Genomic DNA, 19,390 nt, shown 5'->3' on the forward strand with positions numbered 1-19,390 from the left:
CCAAGTTATAGAAGACACGACTTGGGCCTATTGTTATTGAAGGCCTTGGACTTATTCATTTCATTAAAAGAGCTTATTTTGTTAGTCTAGAATAAACAGACTTGAGGATGTCAGCTCACACATATGTCTTATTTTTAATGAACTAGGGTTTTTGGGAAGGCCTTATATTTTGGCCAATGGCATATTTGGAAAGTTATTATTTTATTTGAACTAGGGTTTTAGATATACTGTAGCGCAGTACTGTTCACGCTACAATACCCGCAGCACTATTCCTTTAGGGTTTTGGGGTTTATTTATTTAAACCACTTGTAAACTCATTTGAGGAGGTAAGACATTTTTGATTGAATTTTCATTGTGAGTGAGTTTTCTCCTCTTGTTCTTAATTGAACTATTGAACTTATCAAAGGTAAATCATAACCTTTGTGGCGTTTCTCCTTGTAATTTGGGTTCTTGGGATGGGATTTCATTGGGTCTAGAGTTTAATATAATCTAGGTTCTTGAAACAAGATCTCAACGGGTCTAAATTTTCCATCCATGGACTTGAGTTTGGCGTTCTTGGGTTTGTTTTTCCAATATTGTTGTTGAGTCTCAAAGCGAGTCGATTGGGGTTTACATCATTTGGTATTCAGAGCCAGGTATCCAATCAGGTCTGATTCTATATTTTTAATTATTGTATCGTTAATTCCAGGGCTTCGATGTTCTAGGATTGCCAAAAAAAAAAAAGCACAAAAATTCGTTTTTCATAGGGCTGCCAAAATTTGCACCATCTAGGGTTTGAAATTTATAGGGTTTCATTGATTCCCTTCTATTTCTTTGTCAATTTGAATGTGTTTGAATTCAATTGTTTGATTATTACAATTGAATATTCCTGTTTGTGGTGGAGTTGTTGAGAAGAGAAAAGAAAAGAAAAGAAAGGCTGAAAGGGAAGGAAAAGAAAAGAAAAGAAAGGAAAAGAAAAGAAAGGAAAGGAAAAGAAAAAAAAAAGGAAAAGAAAATTTGAAAAAAAAAATAAAAAATAAAAAGGAGAAAGAAAATGATTTGGGGTATAGTTGTTTGAAATATTTTGCCATATGAAATTGATTTGGCATTGATTGAGCCTTATCTTTAAAGGGGCAGAATACATCTTTCTAGTTGGTATCTTGTCTTATAGTTACCCTTCCATTCCAATAATTTTTTTGATTCCCTTGTCATTTTATTCCTTCCATGTTTCTCTTGTTCTTGTTTCTAGGACCTAATTACTAGTTGAGATAAAAACAAAGTTGTATTGTCTTGATTTAGTTCAATTAGTTTTGAAAGAACTTGAGTGGGAAAACTCTTGAGATAAAAGGCAAGAGATTGTGAGATCATTATCGGAAAAAAGTCAATTAAGAGTGAAACACGAGTGGAATGTCATTATTTGAGTGTAAACACGTGAGGGAGAGCATGTGAGGTCTTTTTCCACTAACATTCTTTTTTGTGCAGCACATACGATGTCTTATTAAAATGACTCATAACCAAAGAGGATGTCAGACAATTTATTCTTTTTGTTGTAATCCATGTAACAAAAGTTTAAAAGGTTAAATTTGAAGTTGGGGGAAGTGAAAGATAAGATGGAACAACAAGGTGCATTGATTAGAAATTTGTAAAGTGGGAGAGATAGGAGGAGACGTGAGTCTAGTATTGAGAATATGTACAATAAGAATGAAAAGTATGAAGAGTCTCTTGTTGTTAGGCGTGCTCCCAATACAGAATTTAAGATGGATGGTATAGAGCAGCAAAGAGAGAACATTTTTTGTACTAGATGCCATATCAACAACAAAGTATGTAGTATGATTATTGATGGAGAAAGTTGTACTAATGTTGCTAGCACTACTTTAGTTGAGAAATTAAATTTACCTACTTTGAAACACCCTAGACCATACAAATTGCAGTGGTTGAATGATTGTAGGGAGGTTAGGATAAATAAGCAAGTGCTAGTTTCTTTTTCAATTGGGAGGTACAAGGATGAGGTATTTTGTGATGTTGTGCCTATGCATGCTGATCATATTTTGTTGGAAGGCCGTGGCAATGTGATAAGAGAGTGATCTATGATGGGTTTAGAAACATGTACAGTTTTGAAAAGAATAAAAAAAGAATGAAACTTGCTTCTTTAACTCCAACACAGGTCCATGAGGACCAATTGAAGTTGAAAAGTGAGGTTGATCAAAAAAGAAAGAGAGAAAGTGAGATTGATAAAAGAAAAAAAAAAGGGTAAAAGTGAGGTTGAGCGAAAAAGAAAGAGTGAGAGTGAGATTGAGAATGAAAGAAATAATGAAACCTCAAGAAAAAAGCGTGTGAGTTGAAAAACAATTGTGAGGCTGAGAGTTCAAAAAAAGATGTTGAAAAAAAAAGTGAAAGAAAAAAAGAGTGTAAAAAGAAAAATGAGAGTGAAAAGAAAAGTGAGAGAAAAATAAAGAGAGAAGTGAGTTTTTATACTGAGGCAAATTTTAATACTAATGAACTTGACGTATCTTTGCCTATTATTGTTGTTTCTTTGTTGCAAAGATATAAGATCATGATTCCTACTAGTGTGTTTAGTGGATTGCCACATATTAGAGAGATAGAGTATTATATTGCTTTTGTGCCGGGTGCAACAATTACTAATCGACCTCTCTTTCAAGAACATGAGTCCTTGATACATTTGAAGGGATAAGGTAAGTTGTTGACTAGAATGCATGCTAAGTGGGAGAAATGTATTGAGACTTTTCCTCATGAAATCAAATATACACATGGTAAGAAAAATCTTTAGTTTGATGCATTATCAAGAAGGTATGTCCTTATCTTCATTTTGGATGTAAAATTATTGAGACTTGAATATGATAAGAACTTGCTTGTTAATGATGATGGCTTGGCTAGTATGTATGGAGTACGTAAGAAAGCATTGTTTTCTCATTTATATAGACTAGATTGGTACTTGTTTAAAGAGAAAAGACTTTGTATGCTTACTAGTCTTATGCGTGAGTTGCTTGTGCATGGATGTGGTCTGTTGGAAAATTTTGATATAAAAAGGATTTTAGACGTGTTGGATGACCATTGGTGGGAGTACTACTTACCATTCATTGAGTTTGTATATATTTGGAATGGTCATTTTGATACAAAGAAAACTTTAGATGTGTCTCATAAATGTTTGTAGGAGTATCATTTGTCATTCATTGAATTGTTGTATGAACATTTCTTTTGGCCTAAGATGAAAAGAGACATCAATTGCATTTGTGGCATGTGCATTACATATAGGAAGGCCAAATCTAAGGTTTTGCCACATTGGTTGTATACATCCTTACCCGTTCCTAGTAAACTATTAGTAGGCATATCTATGGACTTTGTTTTGGGGCTGCATATAACTAAAAGGGGTAAAGATTTTATTTTTGTGGTTGTGCATAGATTTAGCAAACTGTCACATTTCATTTCATGTCATAAAATTGATGATACCACAAACATAGCTAACTTATTTTTCAGGGGGATAGTGCAACTTCATGATGTACCTAGAAATATTGTTTCTAATACTCAGCTTTTATGCACAGTTCTTCATAAGAATCTAAAAACTTGGGAGGATTGTTTGCCATTTAAAGAGTTTGCATATAATAGGACCTTGCATACTACTACTTCATATTCTCATTTCGAAGTTGTTTATGATTTTAATCCACTTACTCATTTAACCCTGATACTTTTGTTTGTGGATGACAGAAGTAGCTTGGATGGACATTTCCAAATTCTTAATAAAATTAATGATATTTCATATCTAGTGGATCCTCCAGGTATGTATCATGTGTTTGCTATTTTCAATGTTACTGATTTTTTTCCCTTTGATCCAGGTGGAGATTCGAGATCGAATCCTTTTGAGGAGAGGAGGAATGATGGGCCCCAAGACGGACCAAGTCTTACGGATCAATTACAAGATTAAGAGTAACAAAAATCAAGGGAGCAATGCAAGAATTGGTATAATTCAATTGGAATAAAACTAGCAAGAGCCCGACACTCATGATGGGCTTGAAAGAAGGAGAACCAGTTTTGATTCACTTGATCCAAGTTATGGAAGACACGACTTGGGCCTATTGTTATTGAAGGCCTTGGACTTATTCATTTCATTAAAAGAGCTTATTTTGTTAGTTTAGAATAAGCGGGCTTGAGGATGTTAGCCCACACAAGTCTTATTTTTAATGAACTAGGATTTTTGGAAAGGCCTTGTATTTTGTCCAATGGCATATTTGGAAAGTTATTATTTTATTTAAATTAGGGTTTTAGATGTACTGTAGCGCGGTACAGTTCACGCTACAGTACCCGCGCACTATTCCTTTAGGATTTTGGGGTTTGTTTATTTAAACTACTTGTAACCTCATTTGAGGAGGTAAGACATTTTTTATTGAATTTTCATTGTGAGTGAGTTTTCTCCTCTTGTTCTTAATTGAACTCTTGAACTTATCAAAGGTAAATCACAACCTTCGTGGCGTTCCTCCTTGTAATTTGGGTTCTTGAGACGGGATTTCATTGGGTCTAGATTTTAATATAATCTAGGTTCTTGAAACAAGATCTCAACGGGTCTAAATTCTCCATCCATAGACTTGAGTTTGGCGTTCTTAGGTTTGTTTTTCCAATATTGTTGTTGGGTCTCAAAGCGAGTCGATTGAGGTTCACATCACAACTGTAGCATGATGGAGGTCTTTTTCAGCTCACCCAATCCCAACTGCTCACACATTGAGAATGGTAGCAAGTTCACACTACTCTCCAAATCTAGTAAAGCTCTCACAATGCGTGATTCACCTATCATAATGGAAATATTGGGAGAGCCGGAATCTCCAAACTTATGAGAAGTCTCACTCAATATCAATGCACTAACTTGCTCCGTTAGGAAAGCTTTTTTTTTTACATTCAGCTTCCTCTTCACTGTGCCCAAGTCCTTCAAAAAATTTTCATACGAAGGCACTTGTTGTATGGTATCTAAGAGTGGAATATTAATCTTTACTTGCTTGAAAATCTCTTGAATCTCAATGTGGTATTTGTTCTTTTGGCCAGCTACCAATCTCTGAGGATAGGAAACCACAGGTTTGTACCCCCTACGAGTTTCAGCATCTACACTCACAGGCTTCTTCAGCTCTGGTCTCACTACCTCTGGTTCTTTTTCAGTTTCACCAGTCTCTACTGCATCTTCAGGTGTAGAAGCAACTATTTGTGTGTCCATAGTCATCTCTAGTTGGAAAACTTCTTTTCCACTTCTCAAAGTAAGAACGACATTCGCTGTCTTAAAAACTTCCCTTGAGACATTACGCACTTGCTGTTGTTGTTGCCTATATACTTGAGGATTAGTCTGAGGCTGTGCTGAAAATTTCCCTTTCTTTAGGGTGCTCAAGGTTATACTCATCTTATTAATAGTGCCTCGCAACTCATTTATGGCCTGAGTATTTTGATTGTTTATGGTGGCTTGAATCTGCATGAATTGCTGAAATGTATTGGCCATATGTGCCATACTATCGTCTAGAGACTTCTTTGTAGATGACGAAGGCTAAGAACTCTGTACAGCCACATGCAGTTGAAATCCAGGAGGTGTTACAAAAGGATAGTTCTGAGAACTCTGATATGGCTGATACTGGCGTTGAGGAGCACCCTGATGAGATGGCTGTTGCGAAGATGGTGGAGATCAGTCAGGTTGATCATTTCTCCATGAAAAATTTGGGTGTTCCTCCACCTCGGATTATATGTATTAGAGAAAAGCCGATTTTGTGCTTTGTTAATCCAGTTAGCTTATTGCATCTGCTCAGACCACTTTCTTGAAATACTGGCATAATCGGGCAGTCTTGGGTCTTATGGTTTGAATTAGCACATATAGAACATGCATCTACTACTTTCACAGCCTTCACTTTTTTCATTTCCATGACCTCCAGTCTTCTAGTTAAAGTAGCTATTCGGGCTGGAACATTAGTGTCTTCCTTAATCTCATATCTGCCCCCTCAGAAATAGCCCTTAGTGGCTATGTTGTTAACAACACTTGATCAGTACAAGTGTTCCACTGTTGTGTGCTCTCGACAAGATAATAAAAAAATGATAGTACTTCATCGGGGTTCTTTGCTAAAGAATTCCCCATTGCACATCGTCTGAACAAACTGCTTGCATTCTAGAGTAAGACCAGTGTAAAAATAGCTCACGAACCTCCAAGATTCGAAACCATAATGTGGACAGATGTTTACCAAATCTTTAAATTTTTTCCAACTGGGTTGAAAAGTCTCATCAGGTTTTAGATTGAATTGGCTTATTTGCTCTTTCAAAAACTGAGTTCTCTTAAAAAGAAAATTTTTTGTAAGAATTCACGCTTCATATCAGACCAACTAGAGATAGAATTAGGCCTAAAAAAATTAAACCAAATCTTTGCTTTATCCTTTAAAGAGAAAGAAAATAAACAAAGTCTAATAAATTCATCAGTAATGACCCTATTTATAAAAGTAGTGCAAGCTAACTCAAAATCTATCAAGTACTAGTAAAGATTCTCAAAATCGATCCTGTAGAACTGAGGTATCACTGACATCATACCATGCTTAATAGAAAAATTAGCTGTATTTTCGGGTAAAACAATGCATGAAGGTGTAGTAGTACGAGTGAGTTGCAAACAATCCTTAAGAGTGTGTGTTGCAAGTGTAGGTGCAGCCATGGTTTGTTTAATTTCAATATCCTTGCTCATAGAAGAGACAAAAGAGCTATGTATCTCTGAGTTGTGTAAACTACTCTCAATACTCGATGTAACTCTAAGCAACCTATTTAAACTGTCTCTCACCCATGACATGAAACATCAGTCTAAATAGCATATATAAGGTTCAAGCAACTGAGTGGTAGATGGCAAATTAAATATGTAATCAGAGATAAGATAGTGAAAAAATTAATATAAAAAGAACGATTTTAAATTTAAATTAGGCAACTTTTCCCCGGCAACGGCGCCAAAAACTTGATTCACTTAAAAATGAGTAGCACAAAAGTTATCCCAAGTGCAGGAGGATGTCGCGTAATAATTAAGAATAAATTCTTAAATTGTCTTCTTATGGAAAATTACTTCAAATTAAACTCGTTTAAAATAGTGAAAATATTCACAAAGAGAAAATAAAAATAATGGTATATGCAATGGATGGAAGAGTGCAACAAGAATGAAAAAGGGCACTAGTCATAGACTAGATTCATATTTTTAGATTTTTGAGTGTTGAAATGAAATGTAAAAGACTAACAAATTGAAATTAACAATCAAAGAATTAACTAAACTGAACAATATTAATCAATCTAAAAATTAACCAATAAAACTGAAATTATTTAAGTCTTAATTAAACTTTAATCAAACTAATATGCAATGGGACTAATAGATTAATAAAACTAAGTTAAAAATTAAATTAGATTAGAAAGTAATTGACAAAATACGAACTAAAAATTAAAAAGTCCCAAAATCAAGATTCTAGAGTTCATCCTTGTATTCAAATAACAAATTCTCAAAATTAATCCATAGCAATTGTAATCACTGTTAAATGAAAGCTTAAAGAAGTGAGAAAAATAAATAACACGAAATAAATAAACAGCAAATAAATTGCCCAAACTTCTAAGCAAAAAATTTCAAAAATATTCCATAAACTTTAAACTAAAATTAAATAAGAAGTAGAAAATGAAAATAGTGAGTCAAATAAATGGAGATAAAGATGAAAAGCAGTGGAGGAGGCTGGCTAGCGGCAGTGGACCCTTCAAGGTTCTTCAACGACGCTGTGTGTGTCTCCCAAAAAGTATGTTTTTCTTTTTGCATTCAAATAGTGAATGAAAAAAAAAGTTTTTTTTTTCCATGTTTGGCATTGCCGTCTCCTTTTGCCCAAAAGAGAGAAAAAAAAAATACATTTTTCGTGGCGCAGCTCAAAGTCCCAATATATATTAAAGTAGTGTTCTATAGGTCAAACTCTCAATTAAATAAGTAGTGTGCGGCGTGTAATTCCCCTTTTCTTGCCGCGTGTGAGTTGAATACCCAAGGAATTAAATTGCATACAGCGTCCAAGGTCCAGGTCAAAAATAATGTGTTGCCATAGTCCCAGGTCAAAACTCTTAATATCTATTGCCTTTTTACTCGTGCAAACTTGACTTTTTAAAGTGAAAAAAAAAAATTTCTCATCAGTCACTATTCACCTCTCCACACCACACACCTTATGAAAAATACTTATATACCCTATGAAAAACACCTATATACTTTCTAAAAAAGTTATAAGAGTGTGTTGTGAAAATAAATAGTGGCTGATGTATAATAAATCCCAAGTGAAAATATGTCTTCGAAGTCCTCAAATCAAAACTTGTCGTGTAAGAGTTGAAGTCCCATAGAAAAAGTTGCCATCAAAGCCTTTAGAAAAAGTAGGATCAATTGATTAATATCAAAAGTGCATTCACTTTTATAAATAAAAAGCTCTCAATTTCTTAGTCTATGTAAAAATAAATAAAAATAAAAATTAAAAATAAAGTAAAATAAAATAAAGAATAGAATATTAAAAATATGTTATGCATGTAAAGGAATATTGTCCAATTAAATCACAAGTTATAAAAATTAAGCCTTAACTATGCTATAAAGCAATTTAAATCACAACTCGAATTTATTCATATTAACTATTTTTTTTTATCTAAAACTAATAATAATATGATAAAATAAATAAAATATATTGATTCTAAATATATAAAATATGTAATAACTCAGTTCAATCAAGCACATAGTCAATTTATGAGCATATGGCTTAAGCCAAGTTTGAAGGTGGTCATACAAAATAAGTCGCTTACAACAAGCTTGAAATTTATACACATATTTTGTATATTTTTTAAGATTTATTTACTTAATGATTAATGATGTGTTTTTTTAATAATTTTGTGATTTTTTTTTTAAATTTTTAAGTGGTTTAAAAAGTGTTTGAAAAAAAAGAAGAAACGAAAAAATTTACACCATTCGATGGAAAAAATCGTAGAAGCTCCTGTGGTCCTTCATAAAAACCAAGTTGCAAATTGACTTGATACGATACATTGACTTCGCTTTACAATGAAAAATATCTTATAATAAAAAATATTATTTTTTATATTAAAAGAATTTTACAAGTGTCAAGTTTTTATATTTCCTTTGGATGAACTATTTTTGTAAGTTTATTAGTGGCAAATAGACAAAATGAAAAATCAAACTAATGTCTACTCGAAGTTTATTTATTTATTTTATCAAAATTGTTAACTAAAAGTGTATATTAAGGAGTAAATGAGTATTTAACCTAAATTGATTTTATAAATTTAATTTTATTATAAATCCAATGATATATTTTTTAAAAATATGTCGTCGTCCTTTTTTTTTTTTTTTTTTTTTTTTCCCCATCTTATAAGATTTGTCTGATTTGAGATGAATCATTCAATAATTGTAAATTAATTTTAATATAAATTATAAAATAATTGTAAAAAAGAATTAATAGTAATGTTAAATATAATTTTAGAATATGCAAATCCGATGCATTTCCTTTGAAAAAATATGAGATCTACTATTAAAAAATAATTTTTTATATAGGTATTAGACTTGTCCATTTTTTTAAAAAAATTACGCGAGACTTGCACACACTATAACACTACAACTATCATTTTTCAAAAATTATATTGATCATTTTTTATTCGTAAATAGATAAGACCCCGTTTATTTATTGAACTCAACTGAAATCAACTCAGTTTAATCTAATTTTAAACTAAGTCTAAATTCAAATACTCAACTTTCAAATTATTAAACTTATTTCAATTCAAAACCTCTTTACACATATGACCTATAACTTTTTTCAATTTAATATCTCTTTATACGTGAAATTCATAATTTTTTTAATTTAACACATTTTTATATATGGGATCTATGACATTTTTTAACTTTTTATAAATATTTTTAAACTTATCTTACCATTCAAATACATTTAAATTTAACTTAAATAAATTTATATAACTCACTTCATAAATTGAATTCAATACTATTTATATAGAGATTATCTCAACTTAACTAAATCAATTTCAATAGGGTTTCTTTTATTAAAAAATAAAAATAAAAAATAAAAGCGCAAGTAGGTGGCGAAACTAGATCGAAAACATTACAACGTAACCTTCTCTGTCGCTGTTAGAAAATCCAGGCGTGGGTCGGGTACAAGAAATCCACCATCGTCAAAATTCGCCGGGCATCCATCGCCGGCCGATCCATCAAAGCATCCTCTGCACTCTGCTTGCTTATTTGTTTACTTGTAATTATTTTACAAAAAAAAAAAAATTATATTTATTATTATAAAAGAAAAAGCTGTATCGCGACTCGCTTCCATCACACTCTCTGCGGTGAGAGTGGTACGATGCTAAAATGGCTCAGCACAGGCTGCAATCGGGAGCGGACAGGTTCATCCACCATTCTTCTTCCAACGGCACGCCTGATCACGTCTCCATCGGGATTCGCGCAGCTCCGTCGCACAAGCAGTCACGGTCTCGGCGCTCGGCTCGGTCCGACTGGGGCCGACGCGTCTCCTTCGGCGCCGTCATCGTAATCCTGTCCCTGGTGCTCGTCGTAACCGTCTTGGCGTACTATTACCTTTCCAGTGACACTAGAGGTCAGTTTCTCAGTCTTTCGCTGTCGAGAATAAGCGGGAAACCACGGCGCATTTGTTCGCTTTCTGTGGATAAAATGCAGGAAAAGGAAAATGAGAACGGATCTGTGCGTTTCATGTGTTTATATGTTGTATTTTTACTTGCATTTTGATTTGGATTGTTTGATCTGTTTGTTTGCTGAAAAAGGTGAACGAAAAATTGGACCACTGGGTGTTAACTTTCTTTGTACTGCTTTTTTTTTTCAGTGTACTTTTTGAATGTTGTTTCTCTGTAGTATTGATTATCTCGAGACATTTGCTCTTGCTGCCAAACAATGCTCAATTCCTTACCAGCCATTCTGGCCGTTGCAGTTGTTCTTCTTGGTGATTAATTGGCGGATGATATTTTTTGTATGCTGGATTGGAAACTCCGAAACTTGAATGTGTACTCTCAATTCCTATCCTACCCTTCTGCTCTGTGCTTTTGTTTCTATTTCTGTATCGCACTACATGCCTCAGCCTATCTGGTTGCCAAGAAGTTTCAGTGGAAGAAAACTGGAATTTTAATTTCATATGGATGTTGTTTTGGGTTTCAATAACCCTTTGCCTCCAGCATCTTTTAATGTAATCTCACCTGTGCTGGCCAAATGGTTGTTTGATAACCAAATAGATGCAAGTTTTGGAATATGAAGGGGCTGTTTGATCACCAAAATAAGCATCCATTCATTTTAAGTGGATTTGATAAGCTCTCATTTTCAAGTCCAAACATTCTTGTGTGTTTGATAATCATAATAATTCAGCTTTACATTAGAATTGACTTAAAATTCTATGGCTGCTCTAAATACATGGCTGCTCTCATTGCAATGACATGCAAATCTATGAATGTATGTGTCTATTATTTTTTTTAATTTTTATTTTTTTTAATCATCATTTGTGCAACGAATAATATCATCACATCACATTAAGAGGACCGTTGTCCATGCGACCATGTTGAAACTATCAAACCCACTCGAGGATAAATTCTTCCGCTATTACTGCCAACTTGATGCCCACTCAAATGACACTGCCAGAATGATTTTCAGCTTCACGGCACCATTCCTCCACCTTTGCCTACTGCTATATTGTTGGCCATGGGCTACTCATTCTTGTTATCACTACCACCACAACCACCTTTGATTTGATTGGTGCACCATCTTTGTTACCAAATAGCTAAAGAACAAAGGAAAAAAAACTTATTATGGAGAAAAATCTAGGAGATTTTCTTTTATATTGAAGCAAATATAGAAGAGTGTATTCGATAGAATGCCTAAGTAATTAAATAGCACTTAATTCTCTTCATTTATTTTTGCCATCTACGTTTTCTTCTCAGCAATCAAATGGAGTTTGATGGATTTAATCTCCCTAATTTTTAGTAATTTTTCCATTCTGAACATCTAAACACAGGATCATTTTTTTATTGTATCAGCTTTTTCTTTCAAATGGATTATTTTACCTTGGTTGATAATTGATTTATGTACTGACTATAGGAGTCTGATTATTATCTAAGCATTTAATGATTATTTGTGTTTGTGTAGATGTAAGTAATGCTGAGAATGAAGGATTGAAGAATGATGATTTCCTAACAAATGTGACACGGACACATAGGTATAAAGTTCTCAAGTTTGGCCAGGGTTCAATAGGGCATGGCCGGGACTCGAGGTATTGGGATAGAGATGATAGGAGAAGGGATGAAGATTACAATGAGGATGTTGTGGAGCATTCTAGTGAGGCTGCTACTAATGAAGCTTCTGATAAGGGTGATGTTCCGACGACATTGATGAATGGCAACAAGAAGTCCTCTCTTGATGATTCTACTAATGGTTCAGATCGGAGAGGCGTTGGATTGTACAATGAAGCTGGGCGTAGTGAATTGAAAGTTTATGAAGCACAATACAAGGCCTCTTTAGAAGATGTGGGGCAAATATCTTCAGAAAATGGTAACTCAAATCAGCTATTTGATGCTGAGGATTTGAAAAGGCAGACTGAGATGGTTGATACTGATGATGAGTATGATGATGGTTTTGGATTTCATGATGGTAGAAATGAAGACTATGATGACAATGGGCATGGGAAAGGGGACCATTTTGATGAATCAGATTCACACAATGAAGATGTTGGAGACTCTAGGGAGTCATCTGATCTTCTTAATGCTGGAGACAAGAATCAGAATGTGGCTGAGGTGGACGAAAAGTCAACTAATTCATATGACACACGGAATTATGAGAGTGTCAAAACAAAATCTAGACGTGTTCGTGCCAATGGAAAACAGTATACAAGGACAAGGTCAGATTCAAAGAGGAAAGCAAAGCGCCGTAAGTATTTTGGCAACAGTTTTGTCTGCTTATGCAAATGGTCTTGGTGCATGTCGCTTTTTTATGAACTTGCACCCCTATACTCTGATTTTATTCCTACTAACGTGTAATGTTTAAATACTTTAGGCTCTTGTGAGATGAAGTTCTTAAACTCTACTGCACAGCTTGTAGAGCCTTTAGAAAGTCGAAAGTTTGCTAGGTTTACCTTGCAGTACACAGAGGTAGAGGAAAAGCCCAATGGACAAGAGCAATGGGATCCAAGATTCGCAGGACATCAAAGCCTTGAAGAAAGGGAAAATTCATTCTTTGCTCATGATCAAAAAATAAATTGTGGCTTGGTTAAAGGTCCCGAAGGATCCCCAAGCACTGGATTTGACTTGGCTGAAGATGATGTAAATTACATCAGTAAATGCCACATCGCTGTGATATCTTGCATTTTTGGAAATTCAGATCGCTTGAGGACGCCGACTGGTAAAACGGTACACAATTTTTATTTTATTTTCAAGTAAGAAAACTTAATGTTTTGCCATTTTTCTTCAAGGAAAAATATTTATTCTAGAGATTTATGCATGTTGAAGGGAACGCTAAACCATAATACACCTTCTGCAAGGTTAGGTCTTGGAGACACCACAAGAGAAAACCAAAATCTGAGATTCTATTGATTTTTGGTTGGTATTATTTCCATTTTATAATTAAAAAGTGCAGGGGCCTAAACTGGTACACAAGAAGGATACAAACAACTCCCTACTTAAAATAAAAGGAAAACAACAATTCAAAAAAATCTCAAAATCTCAAAAAAGCGAAGTGTCATGAGTGCTGTCCATGTATAAAGGGAGTTGGGTACAGTCTTTGTCATCTCTGCCACTGAAGCTTCCTTATCATCAAAGATCTGTGCATTCTGCTCTCTCAAAATACACCACATTAAGCATATGGAGCCCACCTTCATACTAACAATAAATGGGAGGCCACCTATAAAAATAAATAAATTAATTAATTAAATGGGAGGCCAAATTAAAGTCTATAAGTCCTATTAACACAGTTCTAAGTAATATACTTATATAGAAAGACTCAATCTTGACAGTTAGGTATTCCTCATGTATACTCCCTGCGTACTTGGGCTTTGCTTACTTTTATGAATAAAATACTTTGATTACCAATAAAAAAAAAGAAAGACTCAGTATTGACAAAATAATCCTAAAAATGTTTGCAAACAAAATAATTTTGCTCTACTCAGTCTCATCTTAGGAATGTTGGATGTATAGGTTCCATTCAACACATAATTAGGGTTTAATGATTTGCTTTGTCTACCAAGATGTATTTCTAGGTGATAATACTTGAGTATTCAGAATTAACCTCTAGGGGTTGGCTCAAGTGGTAACAGCCTTGGTCTTGGTGTTATGCTCCCTCTAGGTCTAAGGTTCAAACCCTTCCATGCAAAAATTTTCTAGGGGCCATAATATTTGGGTAATTTCCCCTTGAATTACCTGATGCGCACTTGTAGCAAACTCCTTGTTGAGGGCTTGTGCACCCCTGGGATTAGGTAGGACTTTGTTCCGGGCAATTGGTGCCAATAAAACAAACACTAAGGCATTTAGAATTTATTTTCTTTAATGAGAATGTAGTGAGAGATGGGATCATCTGTTCTGGTGCAAAACTGATGTGGAACGTATCTGGAAACCTGTCTACTAATGCCTGCATGGTGGGCTATGTTAAAAAATTATTATCATTAGGGTTAGGGTTACAAGAAGAAAAGTTTTGAATGCTTGATATAGAAATTGATTAATTGGGCTTTGATGTAAACATTTGAAGATATATTATAATACAAGTTGCAGGAATTTTCAGGCAGTAGCTAAATTTTAAGGGTGGTTATGATCAGTCAATGATTGCTGGCAGTAGGGTCATAATGGGTTTGAGTGGTTCCTGTAGGTGTAAGACTGGGGTTTGGGTTTATGGTCTAGTCACAGAATTTCATGGCTGTTTAGTGGCTTTCAAGAATACTTTTGGCTGGGGAGGAGCACTGGTGAGAGGTGAAGAAGGAGGAGGAGGAGATTTTAACTTCCGTTTTTTCTTATAGGATCACTCCTAATAAAGAAAGTGAAATGCTTAAAAAATTAAGCTGGGAATTATTTTAAATCACACAAAAACTCACTGGGTAGTCGTAGTCGAAAATAAGCCCATGGGCCAAAATCAGCATTTTATGTTCAGCAAATCGGAGAATTCTTGAGACAAACACATGTTAATATGAATAAAATTAAACCAATTTCCTATCAACTCAAGCGAACATATGCTGAAAGCTAACCTCAAGTTCATTATGTATGGTCAATGGGAAGTGCAATTTCAAATAAAGCTCAGGTTGTGTGCAATTTCATCATCACTCAAACCATTTGCCTTAGGGAACCTATAAATGCAGTAATCACATTCTTCTACATTAATCAATGGATATCTCAGCTATGAAACTAGTAATCAGATGTTGAAGTGAATTTAGCCCATTTCATCATCACTCAAACCATTTGCCTTAGGGAACCTATAAATGCAGTAATCACATTCTTCTACAGTAATCAAGGGATATCTCAGCTATGAAACTAGTAATCAGATGTTGAAGTGAATTTAGACCAAATGAAGTATTTTTTTTCCACATTTACAGTCTGGGAATTAGATAAGTGGATGGAATTATCTGAGGTTACCAGTATTTTTGAGCTACATCTGGTCAATTTAAATTCTAGCTTTCCAGAGTGTCGTATATATCTGTGCTATGATCTTTATCATCAAGAGTGTGGTTTGGATTTGTAAATGATCTCAATTTCTCTTTATTCCAGGTGACTCGACTGTCAAGGAAAAATGTATGTTTTGTTATGTTCATGGATGAAGTTACCATGCAAACACTTGCTTCAGAAGGTCTAGTGCTAGATAGAATGGGTTTTATTGGCTTGTGGAAGGTTGTGGTTGTGAAGAATCTACCTTATTCTGATATGAGAAGGGTGGGAAAAATACCTAAATTATTGCCTCATCGGCTTTTTCCGTCTGCAAGGTGAGAACATGACTACTAATGTCTCATGATGCAGTTGATTATAAAATGCTGTAGTCCTTGTAGCTTATTACTGTACTAATTTGTGAGTGGCAATCTACATTTGCATCTTTTATACACGTGTCAACATATAATGGATGACACATAATATTGATTATTACATCTATTCTATACTGCAGACACAACTAATACGATGATGGAAATTGAGTCCTGTTTAAAATTATTTTAAATCTTGTGGTCCTTATTTCAATTGCTATGCAGATCATCTTATTTCCATTACAATGCAGATCATCTGTTTGTTTCTTTGTTAGAAATGTACTGGAATAAATTCATAATGAAATTCGTTTCTCCTTGATTATCTTGCCTTCACAAGTGTTTATATGATATATAGAAGATGTTCACAGTCCATATTCATACAATCTGATTAAGATCCTCTAGATTTTCTAGGGTAATTGACTGGGTGGATTTCTTTAAAACCCAATCCTTGCTTTCAATTCCAATGATAGAGATTTTGTCATTTCAGCATTGGAACCCTGAGCAGAATGCGGGTGATAGATTGGTTTTAAATTCAAATTTAATGTGCTAAACATGGTAAATATTAAGATGATAAATAGTTGAGTTTGTATGTGTTATAAGTGTGCCTCGGTTTTAATCTGGTATAAGTTGTGAGTTTTGGGGAATGAATCAACCCTAATGTATGTAGCTTCTATTCTAACAAAAGTTGTAGCTTATTAATTGCATAAAGGTTTTAATTACACCCATAGTTAACTCCAATATTTTATATCAATAGTTTGATTATTAAGTGAAATACCTACAAACACCCATATGTATCTTCTGTAATATACATATATATATATATATTGTTTAGTTCAGGATTACGCACTTATTTATCAAAAAAAAAAAAATTCAGGATTACACACTCAACTCATGTTTTCTCTTAACAAGTAGCACAAGCATGTTACACCACTTAAGTTTTACTCCCCAGTTATGTGGGATGCCATAGCCATGCTTTAGAGGGCTCACTGTTAATGCCCCTCCTTCCTCTTTCCCCCACCCTGTTGCCTACTTCCTTTAATTAGCTTGTCGACCTCTGTGAAGTTCTTAACAACCCAATCTAGCTTGGTTTATAATCTCTGGTCAATGGTTGAAAATTCAGTAAGGCACCCTCCGGGGCAGTTTTTTTTTTTTTTGAATGGCCTGAGGAAAGATCTTAATGACAGATAATTTTAGAAGGAGGCCTATTGTATTAATGGATTAGTGTTACTTATAAAAATAACAAGGATTAGTGTTGCATGTGCAAGCTGAATGGGGAAAGTATTGATTATCTTCTGTGACATTGTGAGTTGGCTAGTGGTTTTTGGGCAGTGATGTTAAACACTTTTAGGATTGAGTGGGTTATGCCATAATGAGTGGTGGGATTATTGGGAAAGCTTTTGGAAGTCAAAGAAATTCAAAAATTTGGAGGATGGTTCCTTTGTACTTAATGTTCCGTGTTTGAAAAGAGCATAATGCCTGAACATTTGAACACTGGGAGAAAATGGTGACAGAGATAAGCCATAATTTTCAACATCTCTTTGTTTGGATGAGTGCTCATTACATCTCCTAATCCTCTAGCTTTCTAGATTTCAAAGGTTGTGATAAGAACTGCACAATTTTTTGAGCTCTTGCTACAGTTAAGCGATCCTCTTTTGATAACTCGTCCAATCCAAGAATAGCTATAAATAAACAATATTCACATTTTTTTTGCCTGTAGAATTGTTTACTTCCTGGCAACCGGAAAAAAAGATGTTCATTCTGCATGTAGATCCCAGTAACTTAGTCAATGTCAGTGAGTGCTATCAACACATTTGTCATTTAAGAGAAATACTTTACAATCTTAACATACAAACTCCTTGTTCCCCTTTAACTCCTCGTCCAATTTTAATCTTATGGATCTAATGGTCAAAGTTGTACATTTTTACAGTACATCTGTAGGAACTGTTTACATGGTATATATTGTTGATTGGAGTTGTCCATTTGCTGGATAGATCAGTATTTAATGTGAAGAAACCTGGTCACTCATGTCTGATCTTATGTATCAAAAATATTTTCAGGTATTCGATCTGGTTGGACAGCAAATTACGTCTCCAATTTGACCCTCTTCTGATCTTGGAATACTTCTTGTGGCGAAAAGGTTATGAATATGCAATTTCTAATCATTATGACCGGCATTGTGTATGGGAAGAGGTTTCGCAAAACAAGAAACTGAACAAGTACAACCATACCATCATTGATGAACAATTTGCATTCTACCAGGCTGATGGACTGAAAAGATTTAATGCCTCGGACCCAAACAAGCTTCTCCCTAGCAGTATGTTTTTTCATAAGATTAATTGTCCAAAACTTGCTGATACACATACTTCCTCCTTTAATTTACAGCATAATTTGCCAATGTCTACAGATGTACCTGAAGGATCTTTTATCATTAGGGCACACACTCCAATGTCAAATTTGTTCTCCTGCCTTTGGTTCAATGAAGTTGACCGGTTCACTCCTCGTGATCAACTGAGTTTCGCTTATACATACCAGAAGTTGAGAAGGGAGAATCCTGGCAAAACTTTTCATCTTAATATGTTCAAGGTTAATAAATCTATGGAATTTAGTCACCCTTGAAGTTAATCGAAGCCATAATGGCTGTCTGAAAGAATTATGCACGTGTGCATAGTAAAAGAAAAGGTAAAAGGGGGTCGAATGTGGATCTAATAGTTTTGGTTGGTTCCTTATGCAGGACTGTGAGAGGAGAGCCATAGCTAAGTTGTTTCATCACAGGTCAGAGGAAAAGCGGAATATTCGCCAAAGTGCAACCGAGTGAAATTTATCATTTTGAATAGGAAGTCGGTATCTTTACATTGTGCTTGGTCACACACTTCTTGAATGTTTGGTGAAGTATGCCCTGTAATGTTGTACATGTTGTAGAAGTGCTGCGTGTGGACGTGATACATGAACTTTGCGATTCCAGTTCAAGGAAAGGATATAGCGGATGAAGAATATTATTGGCAGTCATCCCTTGAGGTGAGGTCAAAATTCTGCAGTATTTTCAAGTGTCTATGCCTCATTAGAAACATACAACTCCAATATTCTCTAGCCACATTGTATGCATTTTGTTTTTCATTTTTCCATTCATTGCTTTGTTTGGATGCAAATGAAGCACCCGGTATCTCTATGCCACTCTGGCGACATCCCTTCTCACTTACATGGTGAGTTTGTTGTTGCTTATAAGAAATTTTGATTTTGTGGTTCGGATTTGTATTATAATTGGGCAATTTTACTTGTGATTGGCAAATTTTGATTGTGGTTGGTCACAATGATTCATTGTACCTATATTCTGGGTGAAAAGTGAAATTCCATTTGGTCGCTCCGTCTTTTAAACCTTTTTTATTTTTGGTAAGATC

General features: G+C 34.5%; 1 protein-coding gene across 2 annotated transcripts; it reads left to right on the top strand.

The window, feature by feature from the left end:
* Positions 1–10,093: 10,093 nt before the first annotated feature.
* LOC122297065 (probable hexosyltransferase MUCI70) lies at positions 10,094–19,303 on the top strand. 2 transcript variants are annotated; one of them, XM_043106864.1, is made up of 8 exons: positions 10,094–10,607; positions 12,158–12,934; positions 13,061–13,413; positions 15,751–15,962; positions 18,053–18,309; positions 18,400–18,578; positions 18,727–18,832; positions 18,915–19,303. In XM_043106864.1, the coding sequence occupies exons 1-7, from the start codon at positions 10,364–10,366 to the stop codon at positions 18,808–18,810; spliced, it is 2,106 nt and encodes a 701-aa protein (XP_042962798.1). In that variant the 5' UTR covers positions 10,094–10,363; the 3' UTR covers positions 18,811–18,832; positions 18,915–19,303. The 2 variants fall into 2 exon arrangements, with proteins under 2 accessions (XP_042962798.1, XP_042962797.1); XM_043106863.1 differs by having other exon boundaries at positions 18,727–19,303.
* The last annotated feature ends 87 nt before the right edge of the window (positions 19,304–19,390 follow it).

The sequence above is a fragment of the Carya illinoinensis genome, chromosome 15, assembly GCF_018687715.1.
Source record: "Carya illinoinensis cultivar Pawnee chromosome 15, C.illinoinensisPawnee_v1, whole genome shotgun sequence".
In the NCBI taxonomy this organism is placed as follows: domain Eukaryota; kingdom Viridiplantae; phylum Streptophyta; class Magnoliopsida; order Fagales; family Juglandaceae; genus Carya; species Carya illinoinensis.

What these genes read in the sequence shown, in the direction of transcription:
- LOC122297065 (XM_043106863.1), top strand. Translation starts at nt 10,364, where the DNA reads ATGGCTCAGCACAGGCTGCAATCGGGAGCGGACAGGTTCATCCACCAT. An exon ending in GGACGCCGACTGGTAAAACG is followed by an intron (nt 13,414 to 15,750) that starts GTACACAATTTT and finishes TCTTTATTCCAG; the next exon opens with GTGACTCGACTGTCAAGGAA. An exon ending in TTCATCTTAATATGTTCAAG is followed by an intron (nt 18,579 to 18,726) that starts GTTAATAAATCT and finishes TTCCTTATGCAG; the next exon opens with GACTGTGAGAGGAGAGCCAT.